At 59.2% G+C, this 22,906-nt stretch overlaps 1 protein-coding gene across 1 annotated transcript in view; it reads left to right on the top strand.

Annotated features, from left to right (window-relative positions):
• The window catches only part of LOC124020264 (annexin A5-like), a 49,187-nt gene that overhangs the window by 17,561 nt on the left and 8,720 nt on the right, over window positions 1-22,906 (top strand). The window contains exons 7-10 of the mRNA XM_046335610.1: window positions 252-331; window positions 2,081-2,131; window positions 5,246-5,339; window positions 19,579-19,674. Coding sequence (XP_046191566.1) covers window positions 252-331; window positions 2,081-2,131; window positions 5,246-5,339; window positions 19,579-19,674 — 321 coding nt within the window. The remainder of the gene's footprint in view (window positions 1-251; window positions 332-2,080; window positions 2,132-5,245; window positions 5,340-19,578; window positions 19,675-22,906) is intronic.

Here is a 22,906-nt window from a genome sequence, read left to right on the forward strand (position 1 = left end):
AGTAGTCTAACCTAGAAGCATGGATTAATTTTTCTGCATCATTTTTGGACAGAAAGTTTCTGATTTTTGCAATATTACGTAGATGGAAAAAAGCTGTCCTCGAAATGGTCTTGATATGTTCTTCAAAAGAGAGATCAGGGTCCAGAGTAACGCCGAGGTCCTTCACAGTTTTATTTGAGACGACGACACACACACACACACACACACACACACACACTGACTCAAGAATTGTGTGTGTGTTCGTGTTCCAGAGTTTGATGCAGACCTAGAGGAGGATGTAACAGGAGACACGTCCGGTCACTTCAGGAGACTGCTGGTCATCCTGCTACAGGTGAGGGGTCAGAGGTCAGGGGAACATAGATCTGGTATATATAGATGTGTGGGACATAGATCTGTACGAGCCAAAAGTTTGGACACCTACTCATTCCAGGGTTTTTATTTATTGTTTACTGTTTTCTACATTGTAGAATAATAGTGAAGACATCAGAACTATGAAATAACACATATGGAATCATGTAGTAACTTAAAACTAAACAAATAAATATATTTGATATTCTTCACTCCTTTGCTTTGATGACATCTTTGCACACTCTTGGCATTCTCTCAACCAGCTTCACCTGGAATGCTTTTTCAACAGTCTTGAAGGAGTTCCCACATATGCTGAGCACTTGGCTGCTTTTTCTTCACACTGCGGTCCAATTCATCCCAAACCATCTCAATTTGGTTGAGGTCGGGTGATTGTGGAGGCCAGGTCATCTGATGCAGCACTCCATAATTCTCCTTCCTGGTAATATAGACCTTACACAGCCTGGAGGTGTGTTGGGTCATTGTCCTGTTGAAAAACGAATGATAGTCCCACTAAGCGCAAACCAGATGGGATGGCGTATTGCTGCAGAATGCTTCGGTAGCCATGCTGGTTAAGTGTGCCTTGAATTCTAAATAAACCAAAGACCGTGTCACCAACAAAGCACCCCCACACCTCCTCCTCCATGCTTCACGGTGGGAACCACACACCATCACACCTCCTCCTCCATGCTTCACGATGGGAGCCATGGAGATAATCCGTTCACCTACTCTGCCTCTCAAAAAGCGCTTGGATCCCAAAATCTCAAATTTGAACTCCTCAGACCAAAGGACAGATTTCCACCGGTCTAATGTCCATTGCTCGTGTTTCTTGGCCCAATCAAGTCTCTTCTTATTATTGGTGTCCTTTAGTAGTGGTTTCTTTGCAGTAATTCGACCATGAAGGCCTGATTCACACAGTCTCCTCTGAACAGTTGATGTTGAGATGTGTCTGTTACTTGAACTCTGTGAAGCATTTATTTGGGCTGCAATCTGAGGCTGGTAACTAATGAACTTATCCTCTGCAGCAGAGGTAACTCTGGGTCTTCCTTTCCTGTGGAGGTCCTCATGAGAGCCAGTTTAATCACAGCACTTGAAACTTTCGAAGTTCTTGAAATGTTCCCGATTGACTGACTTCATGTCTTAAAGTAATGATGGACTGTCATTTCTCTTTGCTTATTTGAGCTGTTCTTGCCATAATATGGACTTGGTCTTTAACCAAATAGAGCTATCTTCTGTATACCACCCCTACCTTGTCACAACACAACTGATTGGCTCAAACACATTAAAAGGAAAGGAATTCCACAAATGAACTTTTAAGAAGGCACACCTGTTAATTGAAATGCATTCCAGGTGACTACCTCATGAAGCTGGTTGAGAGAATGTCAAGAGTGTGCAAAGCTGTCATGAAGGCAAAGGGTGGCTACTTTGAAGAATCTCAAATATAAAATATATTCTTTTGATTTGTTTAACACTTTGAATGAGTAGGTGTGTCCAAACCTTTGCCTGGTACTGTAGATGTGTAGGACATAGATCTGACATGTGGGATATAGATGTGTGGGACATAGATCTGACATGTGGGATATAGATGTGTGGGACATAGATCTGACATGTGGGATATAGATGTGTGGGACATAGATCTGACATGTGGGATATAGATGTGTGGGACATAGATCTGACATGTGGGATATAGATGTGTAGGACATAGATCTGATAGATGTGCTCTCTCTCCTCTCAGGCCAGCAGACAGCAGGGGGTACAGGAGGGGAACATAGAGGCTGACGCACAGGTAAGAGTGTGTGTGTGTGTGTGTGTGTGAGAGAGAGAATCACATGTCTACTATCACATGTCTGAAATATGTGATAGTAATCAGATTTACTGCTCAGTCACAATGCCTTCTTTGACTTGTGTTCTGCTCAGGGGTGTGTGACAAAGTGTCTGACGGTTATGTGTGTGTAGAATAGGTTTCATACAGTTCAAACAGGTTTCATACCAGTTCAATACAACAGGTTTCATACCAGTTCAATACAACAGGTTTCATACCAGTTCAATACAACAGGTACCAGTTCAATACAACAGGTTTCATACCAGTTCAATACAACAGGTTTCATACCAGTTCAATACAACAGGTTTCATACCAGTTCAATACAACAGGTTTCATACCAGTTCAATACAACAGGTTTCATACCAGTTCAATACAACAGGTTTCATACCAGTTCAATACAACAGGTTTCATACCAGTTCAATACAACAGGTTTCATACCAGTTCAATACATACCAGTTCAATACAACAGGTTTCATACCAGTTCAATACAACAGGTTTCATACCAGTTCAATACAACAGGTTTCATACCAGTTCAATACATCAGGTTTCATACCAGTTCAATACATCAGGTTTCATACCAGTTCAATACATCAGGTTTCATACCAGTTCAATACATCAGGTTTCATACCAGTTCAATACATCAGGTTTCATACCAGTTCAATACATCAGGTTTCATACCAGTTCAATACAACAGGTTTCATACCAGTTCAATACAACAGGTTTCATACCAGTTCAATACAACAGGTTTCATACCAGTTCAATACAACAGGTTTCATACCAGTTCAATACAACAGGTTTCATACCAGTTCAATACAACAGGTTTCATACCAGTTCAATACAACAGGTTTCATACCAGTTCAATACATCAGGTTTCATACCAGTTCAATACAACAGGTTTCATACCAGTTCAATACATCAGGTTTCATACCAGTTCAGTAGGACAGTTCAATACAACAGGTTTCATACCAGTTCAATACATCAGGTTTCATACCAGTTCAATACAACAGGTTTCATACCAGTTCAATACATCAGGTTTCATACCAGTTCAATACATCAGGTTTCATACCAGTTCAATACATCAGTCTAAAGGAAAAGTAGGCCTTAGAAAAAGCCTTCCATATTTTGGAAGCTATTTTCAGGTCTCTCCAGAGATGTTCCATCGGGTTCAAGTCCGGGCTCTGGCTGGGCCACTCAAGGACATTCGGAGACTTGTCCCGAAGCCACTCCTGCGTTGTCTTGGCTGTGTGCTTAGGGCCGTTGTCCTGTTAGAAGGTGAACCTTCACCCCAGTCTGAGGTCCTGAGCACTCTGGAGCAGGTTTTCATCAAGGATCTCTGTACTTTGCTCCGTTATTCTTTGCCTCGATCCTGACTAGTCTCCCAGTCCCTGCCACTGATAACATCCCCACAGCATGATGCTGCCACCACCTTGCTTCACCGTAGGGATGGTGCCAGGTTTCCTCCAGATGTGACGCTTGGCATTCAGGCCGAGGAGATCAATCTTGGTTTCATCAGACCAGAGAATCTTGTTTCTCATGGTCTGAGAGTCCTTTATCTGACACAACGGTAGTGGGTGGTAGTAGTAGGGAGCCAGTTCAGGTCTGAGAGTCCTTTACGTGCCTTTTGGCAAACTCCAAGTGGGCTGTCATGCCTTTTACTGGGAGTGGCTTCTGTCTGGCCACTCTACCACGAAGACCTGTAGAGATGGTTGTCCTTCTGGAAGGTTCTCTCATCTCCACAGAGGAACTCTGGAGCTCTGACAGAGTGACCATCATGTGCTTGGTCACCTCCCTGACCAAGGCCCTTCTCCCCTGATAGCTCAGTTTGGCCGGGTGGCCAGCACTAGGAAGAGTCTCGGTGGTTCCAAACTTCTTCCATTTAAAAATGATGGAGGCCACTGTGTTCTTGGGGACCTTCAATGCTGCAGGAATGTTTTGTTACCCTTCCCCAGATCTGTGCCTCGACACAATCCTGTCTCGGATTCCTTCGACCTCATTCTGGATAAGAGCGTCTGCTAAATGACTTAAATGTAAATGTAATTGCTTGGTTTTTGCTCTGACATGCACTGTCAACTGTGGAACCTTATATAGACAGGTGTGTGCCTTTCCAAATCATGTCCAATCAATTGAATTCACCACAGGTGGACTCCAATCAAGTTGTAGAAACATCTCAAGGATGATCAATGGAAACAGGATGCAGCTGAGCTCAATTTAGAGTCTCATAGCAAAGGGTCTGAATACTTACGTAAATAACGTATTTCTGTTTTTTATTTGTAATAAACATTTCTAAACTTTTTTTTTCTCGCTTTGTCATTACGGGGTATTGTGATGTCATTACGGGGTATTGTGATGTCATTACGGGGTATTGTGATGTCATTACGGGGTATTGTGATGTCATTACGGGGTATTGTGATGTCATTACGGGGTATTGTGATGTCATTACGGGGTATTGTGATGTCATTACGGGGTATTGTGATGTCATTACGGGGTATTGTGATGTCATTACGGGGTATTGTGATGTCATTACGGGGTATTGTGATGTCATTACGGGGTATTGTGATGTCATTACGGGGTATTGTGATGTCATTACGGGGTATTGTGATGTCATTACGGGGTATGCTGATTTTTTTCAAATGTAATATATTTTAGAATAAGTATAATTATATAATAATAATAATACCCATCTACCAATAGGAGCCCTTATTTGCGAGGCATTGGAAAACCTCTCTGGTTTTTGTGGTTGAATCTGTGCTTGAAACGATCTACTCGCTTGAGGGACCTTACAATTATCTGTATGTGTGGAGATGAGGCAGTCATTAAAATAGCATGTTAAACACTATTATTGCTCACAGAATGAGTTCATTTATCATGTGATGTTATACAGATTTTTGTTCCTGAACTTATTTAGGAGTTGAATACTTATTGACATAATTTTTTTCAGTTTTTCATTTATGATTAATTTAAAAAATTCTACTTTGACATTATGGGGTATTGTGAGAACTGGGTTTTTAAACTAACAGTTTATTTAGAGACCAAACATTTGTCAGTTCTTTGACTGTGTGTGTGTGTGTGTGTGTGTAGACTTTGTTCTCTGCAGGAGAGAAGAATTATGGGACCGACGAAGACCAGTTCATCACCATCCTGGGGAACAGGAGTACTGAACACCTGAGGAGAGGTGGGAGGGGGACACCTGAGGAGAGGTGGGAGGGGGACACCTGAGGAGAGGTGGGAGGGGGACACCTGAGGAGAGGTGGGAGGGGGACACCTGAGGAGAGGTGGGAGGGGGACACCTGAACAACTGAGGAGAGGTGGGAGGGGGACACCTGAGGAGAGGTGGGAGGGGGGACACCTGAGGAGAGGTGGGAGGGGGACACCTGAGGAGAGGTGGGAGGGGGACACCTGAGGGAGGTGGGAGGGGGACACCTGAGGAGAGGTGGGAGGGGGACACCTGAGGAGAGGTGGGGGGGGGACACCTGAGGAGAGGTGGGAGGGGGGGGGACACCTGAGGAGAGGTGGGAGGGGGACACCTGAGGAGAGGTGGGAGGGGGGGGGGGGACACCTGAGGAGAGGTGGGAGGGGGACACCTGAGGAGAGGTGGGAGGGGGACACCTGAGGAGAGGTGGGAGGGGGACACCTGAGGAGAGGTGGGAGGGGGACACCTGAGGAGAGGTGGGAGGGGGACACCTGAGGAGAGGTGGGAGGGGGACACCTGAGGGAGGTGGGAGGGGGAACACCTGAGGAGGTGGGAGGTGGGAGGGGGACACCTGAGGAGAGGTGGGAGGGGGGGAACAGGAGTACTGAACACCTGAGGAGAGGTGGGAGGGGGACACCTGAGGAGAGGTGGGAGGGGGACACCTGAGGAGAGGTGGGAGGGGGACACCTGAGGAGAGGTGGGAGGGGGACACCTGAGGAGAGGTGGGAGGGGGACACCTGAGGAGAGGTGGGAGGGGGACACCTGAGGAGAGGACACCTGAGGAGAGGGGAGGGGGACTGAACACCTGAGGAGAGGTGGGAGGGGGACACCTGAGGAGAGGTGGGAGGGGGACACCTGAGGAGAGGTGGGAGGGGGACACCTGAGGAGAGGGGGGGAGGGGGACACCTGAGGAGAGGTGGGAGGGGGACACCTGAGGAGAGGTGGGAGGGGGGACACCTGAGGAGAGGTGGGAGGGGGACACCTGAGGAGAGGTGGGAGGGGGGGACACCTGAGGAGAGGTGGGAGGGGGACACCTGAGGAGAGGTGGGAGGGGGGGGGGACACCTGAGGAGAGAACACCTGGGAGAGGACACCTGAGGGAGGGGGAGGGGGACACCTGAGGAGAGGGAGGGGGACACCTGAGGAGAGGTGGGGGAACAGGGGAACACCTGAGGAGAGGTGGGAGGGGGACACCTGAGGAGAGGTGGGAGGGGGACACCTGAGGAGAGGTGGGAGGGGGACACCTGAGGAGAGGTGGGAGGGGGACACCTGAGGAGAGGTGGGAGGGGGGACACCTGAGGAGAGGTGGGAGGGGGGGGGACACCTGAGGAGAGGTGGGAGGGGGGACACCTGAGGAGAGGTGGGAGGGGGGACACCTGAGGAGAGGTGGGAGGGGGGACACCTGAGGAGAGGTGGGGGGGGGACACCTGAGGAGAGGTGGGGGGGGGACACCTGAGGAGAGGTGGGAGGGGGGGACACCTGAGGAGAGGTACTGGGAGGGGGACACCTGAGGAGAGGTGGGAGGGGGACACCTGAGGAGAGGTGGGAGGGGACACCTGAGGAGAGGTGGGAGGGGGACACCTGAGGAGAGGTGGGAGGGGGACACCTGAGGAGAGGTGGGAGGGGGACACCTGAGGAGAGGTGGGAGGGGGACACCTGAGGAGAGGTGGGAGGGGGACACCTGAGGAGAGGTGGGAGGGGGGGAACAGGAGTACTGAACACCTGAGGAGAGGTGGGAGGGGGACACCTGAGGAGAGGTGGGAGGGGGACACCTGAGGAGAGGTGGGAGGGGGACACCTGAGGAGAGGTGGGAGGGGGACACCTGAGGAGAGGTGGGAGGGGGACACCTGAGGAGAGGTGGGAGGGGGACACCTGAGGAGAGGTGGGAGGGGGACACTGAGGAGAGTGGGAACACCTGAGGAGAGGTGGGAGGGGGGAACACCTGAGGAGAGGTGGGAGGGGGACACCTGAGGAGAGGTGGGAGGGGGACACCTGAGGAGAGGTGGGAGGGGGACACCTGAGGAGAGGTGGGAACACCTGAGGAGAGGTGGGAGGGGGACACCTGAGGAGAGGTGGGAGGGGGACACCTGAGGAGAGGTGGGGGGGGACACCTGAGGAGAGGTGGGAGGGGGACACCTGAGGAGAGGTGGGAGGGGGACACCTGAGGAGAGGTGGGAGGGGGACACCTGAGGAGTACTGACACCTGAGGAGAGGTGGGAGGGGGGGGACACCTGAGGAGAGGTGGGAGGGGGACACCTGAGGAGAGGTGGGAGGGGGACACCTGAGGAGAGGTGGGAGGGGGACACCTGAGGAGAGGTGGGAGGGGGGACAGGAGTACTGAACACCTGAGGAGAGGTGGGAGGGGGGGGAGAGGTGGGAGGGGGACACCTGAGGAGAGGTGGGAGGGGGACACCTGAGGAGAGGTGGGAGGGGGACACCTGAGGAGAGGTGGGAGGGGGACACCTGAGGAGAGGTGGGGGGGGGGGACACCTGAGGAGAGGTGGGAGGGGGGACACCTGAGGAGAGGTGGGAGGGGGGACACCTGAGGAGAGGTGGGAGGGGGGGGGTACTGAACACCTGAGGAGAGGTGGGAGGGGGACACCTGAGGAGAGGTGGGAGGGGGACACCTGAGGAGAGGTGGGAGGGGGACACCTGAGGAGAGGTGAGGGGGTGGGGGGGACACCTGAGGAGAGGTGGGAGGGGGACACCTGAGGAGAGGTGGGAGGGGGACACCTGAGGAGAGGTGGGAGGGGGGGGGGACAGGGTACTGAACACCTGAGGAGAGGTGGGAGGGGGACACCTGAGGAGAGGTGGGAGGGGGGGACACCTGAGGAGAGGTGGGAGGGGGACACCTGAGGAGAGGTGGGAGGGGGACACCTGAGGAGAGGTGGGAGGGGGACACCTGAGGAGAGGTGGGAGGGGGGGACACCTGAGGAGAGGTGGGAGGGGGACACCTGAGGAGAGGTGGGAGGGGGACACCTGAGGAGAGGTGGGAGGGGGACACCTGAGGAGAGGTGGGAGGGGGACACCTGAGGAGAGGTGGGAGGGGGACACCTGAGGAGAGGTGGGAGGGGGACACCTGAGGAGAGGTGGGAGGGGGGACACCTGAGGAGAGGGGGGTGGGGTGGGGGGGACACCTGAGGAGAGGTGGGAGGGGGGGGACACCTGAGGAGAGGTGGGAGGGGGACACCTGAGGAGAGGTGGGAGGGGGACACCTGAGGAGAGGTGGGAGGGGGGACACCTGAGGAGAGGTGGGAGGGGGGGAACAGGAGGGGGGGACACCTGAGGAGAGGTGGGAGGGGGACACCTGAGGAGAGGTGGGAGGGGGACACCTGAGGAGAGGTGGGAGGGGGACACCTGAGGAGAGGTGGGAGGGGGACACCTGAGGAGAGGTGGGAGGGGGGGGGACACCTGAGGAGAGGTGGGAGGGGGGACACCTGAGGAGAGGTGGGGGGGGAGGGGGACACCTGAGGAGAGGTGGGAGGGGGACACCTGAGGAGAGGTGGGAGGGGGGGAACAGGAGTACTGAACACCTGAGGAGAGGTGGGAGGGGGACACCTGAGGAGAGGTGGGAGGGGGACACCTGAGGAGAGGTGGGAGGGGGACACCTGAGGAGAGGTGGGGGGGGGAACAGGAGGAACACCTGAGGAGAGGTGGGAGGGGGACACCTGAGGAGAGGTGGGAGGGGGGGACACCTGAGGAGAGGTGGGAGGGGGACACCTGAGGAGAGGTGGGAGGGGGACACCTGAGGAGAGGTGGGAGGGGGGGGGGGGGGACACCTGAGGAGAGGTGGGAGGGGGGGAACAGGAGTACTGAACACCTGAGGAGAGGTGGGAGGGGGACACCTGAGGAGAGGTGGGAGGGGGACACCTGAGGAGAGGTGGGAGGGGGACACCTGAGGAGAGGTGGGAGGGGGACACCTGAGGAGAGGTGGGAGGGGGGGGACACCTGAGGAGAGGTGGGAGGGGGACACCTGAGGAGAGGTGGGAGGGGGGGGACACCTGAGGAGAGGTGGGAGGGGGACACCTGAGGAGAGGTGGGAGGGGGACACCTGAGGAGAGGTGGGAGGGGGACACCTGAGGAGAGGTGGGAGGGGGGACACCTGAGGAGAGGTGGGAGGGGGACACCTGAGGGAGGTGGGAGGGGGACACCTGAGGAGAGGTGGGAGGGGGGACACCTGAGGAGAGGTGGGAGGGGGACACCTGAGGAGAGGTGGGAGGGGGGACACCTGAGGAGAGGTGGGAGGGGGGACACCTGAGGAGAGGTGGGAGGGGGACACCTGAGGAGAGGTGGGAGGGGGGGGACACCTGAGGAGAGGTGGGAGGGGGACACCTGAGGAGAGGTGGGAGGGGGGACACTGAGAGAGGTGGGAGGGGGACACCTGAGGAGAGGTGGGAGGGGGGACACCTGAGGAGAGGTGGGAGGGGGACACCTGAGGAGAGGTGGGAGGGGGACACCTGAGGAGAGGTGGGAGGGGGACACCTGAGGAGAGGTGGGAGGGGGACACCTGAGGAGAGGTGGGAGAGGTGGGGGGGGACACCTGAGGAGAGGTGGGAGGGGGACACCTGAGGAGAGGTGGGAGGGGGACACCTGAGGAGAGGTGGGAGGGGGACACCTGAGGAGAGGTGGGAGGGGGGGGGGACACCTGAGGAGAGGTGGGAGGGGGACACCTGAGGAGAGGTGGGAGGGGGACACCTGAGGAGAGGTGGGAGGGGGACACCTGAGGAGAGGTGGGAGGGGGACACCTGAGGAGAGGTGGGAGGGGGGACACCTGAGGAGAGGTGGGAGGGGGACACCTGAGGAGAGGTGGGAGGGGGGGGGGACACCTGAGGAGAGGTGGGAGGGGGGGGGGACACCTGAGGAGGGGTGGGAGACACCTGAGGGGACACCTGAGGAGAGGTGGGAGGGGGGGGGACACCTGAGGAGAGGTGGGAGGGGGGTGAGGAGAGGTGGGAGGGGGGAGGGGGACACCTGAGGAGAGGGGGGGGGGGACACCTGAGGAGAGGTGGGGGGGGGGGACTGAACACCTGAGGAGAGGGGGGAGGGGGACACCTGAGGAGAGGTGGGAGGGGGACACCTGAGGAGAGGTGGGAGGGGGACACCTGAGGAGAGGTGGGGGGGGGGACACCTGAGGAGAGGTGGGAGGGGGACACCTGAGGAGAGGTGGGAGGGGGGGGGACACCTGAGGAGAGGTGGGAGGGGGACACCTGAGGAGAGGTGGGAGGGGGACACCTGGGGAGGTGGGAGGGGGACACCTGAGGAGAGGAGGGGGGAACAGGGGAACACCTGAGGAGAGGTGGGAGGGGGACACCTGAGGAGAGGTGGGAGGGGGACACCTGAGGAGAGGTGGGAGGGGGGGAACAGGGGACACCTGAGGAGAGGTGGGAGGGGGACACCTGAGGAGAGGTGGGAGGGGGGGACACCTGAGGAGAGGTGGGAGGGGGACACCTGAGGAGAGGTGGGAGGGGGACACCTGAGGAGAGGTGGGAGGGGGACACCTGAGGAGAGGTGGGAGGGGGACACCTGAGGAGAGGTGGGAGGGGGACACCTGAGGAGAGGTGGGAGGGGGACACCTGAGGAGAGGTGGGAGGGGGACACCTGAGGAGAGGTGGGAGGGGGACACCTGAGGAGAGGTGGGAGGGGGGACACCTGAGGAGAGGTGGGAGGGGGACACCTGAGGAGAGGTGGGAGGGGGACACCTGAGGAGAGGTGGGAGGTGGGGGGGACACCTGAGGAGAGGTGGGAGGGGGACACCTGAGGAGAGGTGGGAGGGGGGACACCTGAGGAGAGGTGGGAGGGGGACACCTGAGGAGAGGTGGGAGGGGGGACACCTGAGGAGAGGTGGGAGGGGGACACCTGAGGAGAGGTGGGGGAGGGGGACACCTGAGGAGAGGTGGGAGGGGGGGACACCTGAGGAGAGGTGGGAGGGGGACACCTGAGGAGAGGTGGGGGGGACACCTGAGGAGAGGTGGGAGGGGGACACCTGAGGAGAGGTGGGAGGGGGACACCTGAGGAGAGGTGGGAGGGGGACACCTGAGGAGAGGTGGGAGGGGGACACCTGAGGAGAGGTGGGAGGGGGACACCTGAGGAGAGGTGGGAGGGGGACACCTGAGGAGAGGTGGGAGGGGGACACCTGAGGAGAGGTGGGAGGGGGGAACAGGGGGACACCTGAGGAGAGGTGGGAGGGGGGACACCTGAGGAGAGGTGGGAGGGGGACACCTGAGGAGAGGTGGGAGGGGGACACCTGAGGAGAGGTGGGAGGGGGACACCTGAGGAGAGGTGGGAGGGGGACACCTGAGGAGAGGTGGGAGGGGGACACCTGAGGAGAGGTGGGGGGGGACACCTGAGGAGAGGTGGGGGGGGGACACCTGAGGAGAGGTGGGGGGGGACACCTGAGGAGAGGTGGGAGGGGGACACCTGAGGAGAGGTGGGAGGGGGACACCTGAGGAGAGGTGGGAGGGGGACACCTGAGGAGAGGTGGGAGGGGGGACACCTGAGGAGAGGGGGGAGGGGGACACCTGAGGAGAGGTGGGAGAGGTGGGGGGGACACCTGAGGAGAGGTGGGGGGGGGGGACACCTGAGGAGAGGTGGGGGGGGACACCTGAGGAGAGGTGGGAGGGGGACACCTGAGGGAGGTGGGAGGGGGGGGACACCTGAGGAGAGGTGGGAGGGGGGGGACACCTGAGGAGAGGTGGGAGGGGGGACACCTGAGGAGAGGTGGGAGGGGGACACCTGAGGAGAGGTGGGAGGGGGACACCTGAGGAGAGGTGGGAGGGGGACACCTGAGGAGAGGTGGGGGGGGACACCTGAGGAGAGGTGGGAGGGGACACCTGAGGAGAGGTGGGAGGGGGGGGGGACACCTGAGGAGAGGTGGGAGGGGGACACCTGAGGAGAGGTGGGGGGGGGGACACCTGAGGAGAGGTGGGAGGGGGGACACCTGAGGAGAGGTGGGAGGGGGAACCTGAGGAGAGGTGGGAGGGGGACACCTGAGGAGAGGTGGGGAGGGGGACACCTGAGGAGAGGTGGGAGGGGGACACCTGAGGAGAGGTGGGAGGGGGACACCTGAGGAGAGGTGGGAGGGGGGGAACCTGAGGAGAGGGAACACCTGAGGAGAGGTGGGAGGGGGGACACCTGAGGAGAGGTGGGAGGGGGACACCTGAGGAGAGGTGGGAGGGGGGGGACACCTGAGGAGAGGTGGGAGGGGGGGGGGGACACCTGAGGAGAGGTGGGAGGGGGGACACCTGAGGAGAGGTGGGAGGGGGACACCTGAGGAGAGGTGGGAGGGGGACACTGAGGAGACTGAACACCTGAGGAGAGGTGGGAGGGGGGACACCTGAGGAGAGGTGGGAGGGGGACACCTGAGGAGAGGTGGGAGGGGGGAACAGGAGTACTGAACACCTGAGGAGAGGTGGGAGGGGGGACACCTGAGGAGAGGTGGGAGGGGGACACCTGAGGAGAGGTGGGAGGGGGGAACAGGAGTACTGAACACCTGAGGAGAGGTGGGAGGGGGACACCTGAGGAGAGGTGGGAGGGGGACACCTGAGGAGAGGTGGGAGGGGGACACCTGAGGAGAGGTGGGAGGGGGACACCTGAGGAGAGGTGGGAGGGGGACACCTGAGGAGAGGTGGGAGGGGGACACCTGAGGAGAGGTGGGAGGGGGGGGGGACACCTGGGAGGGGGACACCTGAGGAGAGGTGGGAGGGGGGGGACACCTGAGGAGAGGTGGGTGGGGGGGAACAGGGGACACCTGAGGAGAGGTGGGAGGGGGACACCTGAGGAGAGGTGGGAGGGGGACACCTGAGGAGAGGTGGGAGGGGGACACCTGAGGAGAGGTGGGAGGGGGACACCTGAGGAGAGGTGGGAGGGGGACACCTGAGGAGAGGTGGGAGGGGGACACCTGAGGAGAGGTGGGAGGGGGACACCTGAGGAGAGGTGGGAGGGGGGGACACCTGAGGAGAGGTGGGAGGGGGACACCTGAGGAGAGGTGGGAGGGGGACACCTGAGGAGAGGTGGGAGGGGGACACCTGAGGAGAGGTGGGAGGGGGGACACCTGAGGAGAGGTGGGAGGGGGGACACCTGAGGAGAGGTGGGAGGGGGACACCTGAGGAGAGGTGGGAGGGGGACACCTGAGGAGAGGTGGGAGGGGGACACCTGAGGAGAGGTGGGAGGGGGGACACCTGAGGAGAGGTGGGGGGGGACACCTGAGGAGAGGTGGGAGGGGGGGGGGACACCTGAGGAGAGGTGGGAGGGGGGGGACACCTGAGGAGAGGTGGGAGGGGGAACAGGAGTACTGAACACCTGAGGAGAGGTGGGAGGGGGGGGACACCTGAGGAGAGGTGGGGGGGGGACACCTGAGGAGAGGTGGGAGGGGGGAACAGGAGTACTGAACACCTGAGGAGAGGTGGGAGGGGGACACCTGAGGAGAGGTGGGAGGGGGACACCTGAGGAGAGGTGGGAGGGGGACACCTGAGGAGAGGTGGGAGAGGGGGACACCTGAGGAGAGGTGGGAGGGGGGGGACACCTGAGGAGAGGTGGGAGGGGGACACCTGAGGAGAGGTGGGAGGGGGGGGACACCTGAGGAGAGGTGGGAGGGGGACACCTGAGGAGAGGTGGGAGGGGGGGGACACCTGAGGAGAGGTGGGAGGGGGGACACCTGAGGAGAGGTGGGAGGGGGGACACCTGAGGAGAGGTGGGAGGGGGACACCTGAGGAGAGGTGGGAGGGGGACACCTGAGGAGAGGTGGGAGGGGGGGGGACACCTGAGGAGAGGTGGGAGGGGGACACCTGAGGAGAGGTGGGAGGGGGGGGGACACCTGAGGAGAGGTGGGAGGGGGACACCTGAGGAGAGGTGGGAGGGGGACACCTGAGGAGAGGTGGGAGGGGGACACCTGAGGAGAGGTGGGAGGGGGACACCTGAGGAGAGGTGGGAGGGGGGGGGGACACCTGAGGAGAGGTGGGAGGGGGACACCTGAGGAGAGGTGGGAGGGGGACACCTGAGGAGAGGTGGGAGGGGGAACAGGAGTACTGAACACCTGAGGAGAGGTGGGAGGGGGACACCTGAGGAGAGGTGGGAGGGGGACACCTGAGGAGAGGTGGGAGGGGGGGGGACACCTGAGGAGAGGTGGGAGGGGGACACCTGAGGAGAGGTGGGAGGGGGACACCTGAGGAGAGGTGGGAGGGGGACACCTGAGGAGAGGTGGGAGGGGGACACCTGAGGAGAGGTGGGAGGGGGAACAGGAGTACTGAACACCTGAGGAGAGGTGGGAGGGGGACACCTGAGGAGAGGTGGGAGGGGGACACCTGAGGAGAGGTGGGAGGGGGGGGGGGACACCTGAGGAGAGGTGGGAGGGGGACACCTGAGGAGAGGTGGGAGGGGGACACCTGAGGAGAGGTGGGAGGGGGACACCTGAGGAGAGGTGGGAGGGGGACACCTGAGGAGAGGTGGGAGGGGGACACCTGAGGAGAGGTGGGTGGGGGGGGGGGGACACCTGAGGAGAGGGGGGGGAACAGGAGACTGGGAACACCTGAGGAGAGGTGGGAGGGGGACACCTGAGGAGAGGTGGGAGGGGGGGGGAACAGGAGTACTGAACACCTGAGGAGAGGTGGGAGGGGGGGACACCTGAGGAGAGGTGGGAGGGGGACACCTGAGGAGAGGTGGGAGGGGGACACCTGAGGAGAGGTGGGAGGGGGACACCTGAGGAGAGGTGGGAGGGGGACACCTGAGGAGAGGTGGGGGGGGACACCTGAGGAGAGGTGGGAGGGGGACACCTGAGGAGAGGTGGGAGGGGGACACCTGAGGAGAGGTGGGGGGGACACCTGAGGAGAGGTGGGGGGGGACACCTGAGGAGAGGTGGGGGGGGACACCTGAGGAGAGGTGGGGGGGGACACCTGAGGAGAGGTGGGGGGACACCTGAGGAGAGGTGGGAGGGGGACACCTGAGGAGAGGTGGGAGGGGACACCTGAGGAGAGGTGGGGGGGGACACCTGAGGAGAGGTGGGAGGGGGACACCTGAGGAGAGGTGGGAGGGGGACACCTGAGGAGAGGTGGGAGGGGGGGGGGGGACACCTGAGGAGAGGTGGGAGGGGGACACCTGAGGAGAGGTGGGAGGGGGGACACCTGAGGAGAGGTGGGAGGGGGGACACCTGAGGAGAGGTGGGAGGGGGGGGACACCTGAGGAGAGGTGGGAGGGGGACACCTGAGGAGAGGTGGGAGGGGGACACCTGAGGAGAGGTGGGTGGGGGGGACACCTGAGGAGAGGTGGGGGGGGGAACAGGGTACTGAACACCTGAGGAGAGGTGGGAGGGGGACACCTGAGGAGAGGGGGGGGGACACCTGAGGAGAGGTGGGAGGGGGACACCTGAGGAGAGGTGGGAGGGGGGGGGGACACCTGAGGAGAGGTGGGAGGGGGGGGACACCTGAGGAGAGGTGGGAGGGGGACACCTGAGGAGAGGTGGGAGGGGGACACCTGAGGAGAGGTGGGAGGGGGACACCTGAGGAGAGGTGGGAGGGGGACACCTGAGGAGAGGTGGGAGGGGGACACCTGAGGAGAGGTGGGAGGGGGACACCTGAGGAGAGGTGGGAGGGGGACACCTGAGGAGAGGTGGGAGGGGGACACCTGAGGAGAGGTGGGAGGGGGACACCTGAGGAGAGGTGGGAGGGGGAACTGAGGGAGTAGGGGACACCTGAGGAGAGGTGGGAGGGGGACACCTGAGGAGAGGTGGGAGGGGGACACCTGAGGAGAGGTGGGAGGGGGACACCTGAGGAGAGGTGGGAGGGGGACACCTGAGGAGAGGTGGGAGGGGGACACCTGAGGAGAGGTGGGGGGGGACACCTGAGGAGAGGTGGGGGGGGGACACCTGAGGAGAGGTGGGAGGGGACACCTGAGGAGAGGTGGGGGGGGGACACCTGAGGAGAGGTGGGAGGGGGGGGACACCTGAGGAGAGGTGGGAGGAGAGGTGGGGGGGGACACCTGAGGAGAGGTGGGAGGGGGACACCTGAGGAGAGGTGGGAGGGGGACACCTGAGGAGAGGTGGGGGGGGACACCTGAGGAGAGGTGGGAGGGGGACACCTGAGGAGAGGTGGGGGGGGACACCTGAGGAGAGGTGGGAGGGGGACACCTGAGGAGAGGTGGGAGGGGGACACCTGAGGAGAGGTGGGAGGGGGACACCTGAGGAGAGGTGGGAGGGGGACACCTGAGGAGAGGTGGGAGGGGGACACCTGAGGAGAGGTGGGGGGGGACACCTGAGGAGAGGTGGGGGGGGGACACCTGAGGAGAGGTGGGAGGGGGACACCTGAGGAGAGGTGGGGGGGGGACACCTGAGGAGAGGTGGGAGGGGGACACCTGAGGAGAGGTGGGGGGGGACACCTGAGGAGAGGTGGGAGGGGGACACCTGAGGAGAGGTGGGGGGGGACACCTGAGGAGAGGTGGGAGGGGGGGGACACCTGAGGAGAGGTGGGGGGGGACACCTGAGGAGAGGTGGGGGGGGGGGACACCTGAGGAGAGGTGGGAGGGGGGGGACACCTGAGGAGAGGTGGGAGGGGGACACCTGAGGAGAGGTGGGGGGGGGACACCTGAGGAGGGGGTGGGAGGGGGACACCTGAGGAGAGGTGGGAGGGGGGACACCTGAGGAGAGGTGGGGGGGGGGACACCTGAGGGAGGACACCTGAGGGAGGTGGGGGGGGACACCTGAGGAGAGGTGGGAGGTGGGGGGGACACCTGAGGAGAGGTGGGGGGGGACACCTGAGGAGAGGTGGGGGGGGACACCTGAGGAGAGGTGGGGGGGGACACCTGAGGAGAGGTGGGAGGGGGACACCTGAGGAGAGGTGGGAGGGGGACACCTGAGGAGAGGTGGGGAGGGGACACCTGAGGAGAGGTGGGGGGGGACACCTGAGGAGAGGTGGGGGGGGACACCTGAGGAGAGGTGGGGGGGGACACCTGAGGAGAGGTGGGGGGGGGACACCTGAGGGAGAGGGGGGGAGGGGGGGGACACCTGAGGAGAGGTGGGAGGGGGGGACACCTGAGGAGAGGTGGGGGGGGGGACACCTGAGGAGAGGTGGGAGGGGGGGGACACCTGAGGAGAGGTGGGAGGGGGGGACACCTGAGGAGAGGTGGGAGGGGGGGGACACCTGAGGAGAGGTGGGAGGGGGGACACCTGAGGAGAGGTGGGAGGGGGGACACCTGAGGAGAGGTGGGGGGGGGGACACCTGAGGAGAGGTGGGAGGGGGGACACCTGAGGAGAGGTGGGGGGGGACACCTGAGGAGAGGTGGGAGGGGGGGGACACCTGAGGAGAGGTGGGAGGGGGGACACCTGAGGAGAGGTGGGAGGGGGGGGACACCTGAGGAGGTGGGAGGGGGGACACCTGAGGAGAGGTGGGAGGGGGGGACACCTGAGGAGAGGTGGGAGGGGGACACCTGAGGAGAGGTGGGAGGGGGGGGACACCTGAGGAGAGGTGGGAGGGGGGGGGGGACACCTGAGGAGAGGTGGGAGGGGGGGGGGACACCTGAGGAGAGGTGGGGGGGGACACCTGAGGTGGGTGGGGGGGGACACCTGAGGAGAGGGGGGGGGGGGGGGGGACACCTGAGGAGAGGTGGGAGGGGGACACCTGAGGAGAGGTGGGAGGGGGGACACCTGAGGAGAGGTGGGAGGGGGGACACCTGAGGAGAGGTGGGAGGGGGGGGACACCTGAGGAGAGGTGGGAGGGGGGACACCTGAGGGAGGGGGGGACACCTGAGGAGAGGTGGGAGGGGGGGGACACCTGAGGAGAGGTGGGAGGGGGGACACCTGAGGAGAGGTGGGAGGGGGGGGACACCTGAGGAGAGGTGGGAGGGGGGGACACCTGAGGAGAGGTGGGAGGGGGGGGGGACACCTGAGGAGAGGTGGGGGGGGGGGGGGGGGGGACACCTGAGGGAGAGGTGGGAGGGGGGGGGACACCTGAGGAGAGGTGGGGGGGGACACCTGAGGTGGGAGGGGGGCACCTGAGGAGAGGAGGGGGGGGACACCTGAGGAGAGGTGGGAGGGGGGGACACCTGAGGAGAGGTGGGAGGGGGGGACACCTGAGGAGAGGTGGGAGGGGGGACACCTGAGGAGAGGTGGGGGGGGAACACCTGAGGAGAGGTGGGGGGGGGGAACACCTGAGGAGAGGTGGGGGGGTGAACACCTGAGGAGAGGTGTGGGGGGGGTGAACACCTGAGGAGAGGTGTGGGGGGGTGAACACCTGAGGAGAGGTGGTGGGGGGTGAACACCTGAGGAGAGGTGTGTGTGTGGGGGGGGAACACCTGAGGAGAGGTGTGTGGGGGGGTGAACACCTGAGGAGAGGTGTGTGGGGGGGGGTGACACCTGAGGAGAGGTGTGTGGGGGGGGGGTGAACACCTGAGGAGAGGTGTGTGGGGGGGGTGAACACCTGAGGAGAGGTGTGTGGGGGGGGGGTGAACACCTGAGGAGAGGTGTGTGGGGGGGGGTGAACACCTGAGGAGAGGTGTGGGGGGGGGGAACACCTGAGGAGAGTGTGGGGGGGGGGTGAACACCTGAGGAGAGGTGTGGGGGGGGTGAACACCTGAGGAGAGGTGGGGGGGGGTGAACACCTGAGGAGAGGTGTGGGGGGGGGGGTGAACACCTGAGGAGAGGTGGGGGGTGAACACCTGAGGAGAGGTGTGGGGGGGGGTGAACACCTGAGGAGAGGTGGGGGGGGGGTGAACACCTGAGGAGAGGTGGGGGGGGGTGAACACCTGAGGAGAGGTGTGGGGGGGGGTGAACACCTGAGGAGAGGTGGGGGGGGTGAACACCTGAGGAGAGGTGTGGGGGGGGGTGAACACCTGAGGAGAGGTGGGGGGGGGTGAACACCTGAGGAGAGGTGGGGGGGGGTGAACACCTGAGGAGAGGTGGGGGGGGTGAACACCTGAGGAGAGGTGGGGGGGTGAACACCTGAGGAGAGGTGGGGGGGTGAACACCTGAGGAGAGGTGGGGGGGGTGAACACCTGAGGAGAGTGTGGGGGGGGGGGAGGGGGTGACACCTGAGGAGAGGTGGGGGGGGGGACACCTGAGGAGATGGGTGTGTGTGGGGGGGGGTGAACACCTGAGGTGGTGGGGTGGGGGGGACACACTCGAGGAGAGGTGTGTGTGTGTATATAAATGGTATCAACACACACTTTCTGTGACATTGACGTGTGTGTGTGTGTGTGTGTGTGTGTGTGTGTGTGTGTGTGTGTGTGTGTGTGTGTATCAGTGTTCGCTGCGTACATGAAGCTGGCAGGGTATGAGATGGAAGAGAGTATTCAGAGAGAGACCTCTGGAGGACTGAGAGACCTGCTACTGGCCGTGGGTAAGACACACCACACACACACACCACACCACACCACACACACACCAGAAAGACATCAGTAATAGATCTACTACCCACACTACTACTACTACTACTACTACTACCACCACTACTACCCACACTATTACTACTACTACCACCACTACTACCCACACTATTACTACCACCACTACTACTACTACCACCACTACTACTACTACCACCACTACTAATACCCACACCACCACTTCTACTACTACTACCACCACCACTACTACCCACACTACTACTACTACTACCACCATTACTACCACCATTACTACCACTACTACTACTACCACCACCACTACTACTACCACCACTACTACCACCACTACTACTACCACTACTACTACCACCACTACTACCACCACTACTACCACCACTACTACCACCACTACTACTACCACTACCACTACTACCACCACCACTACTACCACCACTACTACTACCACCACTACTACCACCACTACTACTACCACCACTACTACTACCACCACTACTACTACTACTACTACTACTACTACCACCACTACTACTACCACTACTACCCCTACTACCACTACTACCCCACCACCACTACTACCCCCACCACCACTACTACCACCCCTACTACCCCCACCACCACTACTACCACTACTACCACTACTACCACCACTACTACCACCACTACTACCCCCACCACCATTACTACCACCACTACTACTACTACTACTACCACCACTACCACCACTTCTACTACTACTACCACCACTACTACTACCACCACTACTACCACCACTTCTACTACTACTACTACTACTACTACCACCACTACTACTACTACCACTACTACTACTACCACCACTACTACTACTACCACTACTACTACTACCACCACTACTAATACCCACACCACCACTACTACCACCACTACTAATACCCACACCACCACTACTACCACCACTACTAATACCCACACCACCACTACTACCACCACTACTAATACCCACACCACCACTACTACCACCACTACTAATACCCACACCACCACTACTACCACCACTACTAATACACACCACACCACCACTACTACCACCACTACTACTACCTACACACCACCACTACTACCACCACTACTAATACACCACTACTACTACCACCACTACTACCACCACTACTAATACACACCACCACCACTACTACCACCACTACTAATACCCACCACCACCACTACTACCACCACTACTACTACACACCACCACTACTACCACCACCACCACTACTACCACCACTACTAATACCCACACCACCACTACTACCACCACTACTAATACCCACACCACCACTACTACCACCACTACTAATACCCACACCACCACTACTACCACCACTACTAATACCCACACCACCACTACTACCACCACCACTACTACCACCACTACTAATACCCACACCACCACTACTACCACCACTACTAATACCCACACCACCACTACTACCACCACTACTAATACCCACACCACACTACTACCACCACTACTAATACCCACACCACCACTACTACCACCACTACTAATACCCACACCACCACTACTACCACCACTACTACCACCACCACCACTACTACCACCACTACTACCACCACTACTACCACCACCACTACTACCACCACTACTACCACCACCACTACTACCACCACTACTACCACCACCACTACTACCACCACCACTACTACCACCACCACTACTACCACCACCACCACTACTACTACTACCACCACTACTACCACCACACCACTACTACTACCACCACTACTACTACCACCACCATTACTACTACCACCACTACTACCACCATTACTACCACCACTACTACTACTACCACCACTACTAATACCCACACCACCACTACTACCACCACTTCTACTACTACTACCACCACTACCACTACTACCACCACTACTACTACCACCACTACTACTACTACTACCACTACTACTACTACCACCACTACTACCACCACTACTACTACCACCACCACCACTACTACTACTACTACTACTACTACTACTACTACTACTGTGGTCCTTCTGTAGCTCAGTTGGTAGAGCATGGCGGTTGTAACGCCAGGGTAGTGGGTTCGATCCCCGGGACCACCCATACGTAGAATGTATGCACACATGACTGTAAGTCGCTTTGGATAAAAGCGTCTGCTAAATGGCATTTATTATTATTATTATTACTACCACTACTACTACTACCACCACTACTACTACTACTACTACTACCACTACTACTACTACTACTACTACTACTACCACCACCACTAATACCCACACCACCACTACTACCACCACTTCTACTACTACTACTACCACCACTACTACCACCACTACTACCACCACTACTACCACCACTACTACTACTACTACCACCACCACTACTACCACCACTACTACTACCACCACTACTACCACCACTACTACTACCACCACTACTACTACTACCACCACTACTACTACCACCACCACTACTACTACCACCACTACTACTACCACCACTACTACTACCACCACTACTACTACCACCACTACTACTACCACCACTACTACTACCACCACTTCTACTACTACTACCACTACTACTACTACTACCACCACCACTACTACTACTACCACCACTACTACTACTACCACTTCTACTACTACTACCACCACCACTACTACCACTACTACCCACACCACCACTACTACTACTACCAACCACTACTACTACCACCACTACTACTACTACTACTACTACCACCACCACTACTAATACCCACACCACCACTACTACCACCACTTCTACCACCACTTCTACTACTACTACCACTACTACCACCACTTCTACTACTACTACCACCACCACTACTACCACTACTACTACTACTACCACCATTACTACCACTACTACTACTACTACTACCACCACTACTACTACCACCACTACTACCACCACTACTACCACCATTACTACCACCACCACTACTACTACCACCATTACTACTACTACTACCACCACTACTACTACTACCACCACTACTACCACCACCACTACTACCACCACCACTACTACTACCACCACTACTACCACCACTACTACTACTACTACTACTACTACTACTACCACTACTACCCCACCACCACTACTACCCCCACCACCACTACTACCCCCCACCACCACTGCTACCC

Source organism: Oncorhynchus gorbuscha, unplaced genomic scaffold (genome assembly GCF_021184085.1).
Source record: "Oncorhynchus gorbuscha isolate QuinsamMale2020 ecotype Even-year unplaced genomic scaffold, OgorEven_v1.0 Un_scaffold_788, whole genome shotgun sequence".
Lineage (NCBI taxonomy): Eukaryota > Metazoa > Chordata > Actinopteri > Salmoniformes > Salmonidae > Oncorhynchus > Oncorhynchus gorbuscha.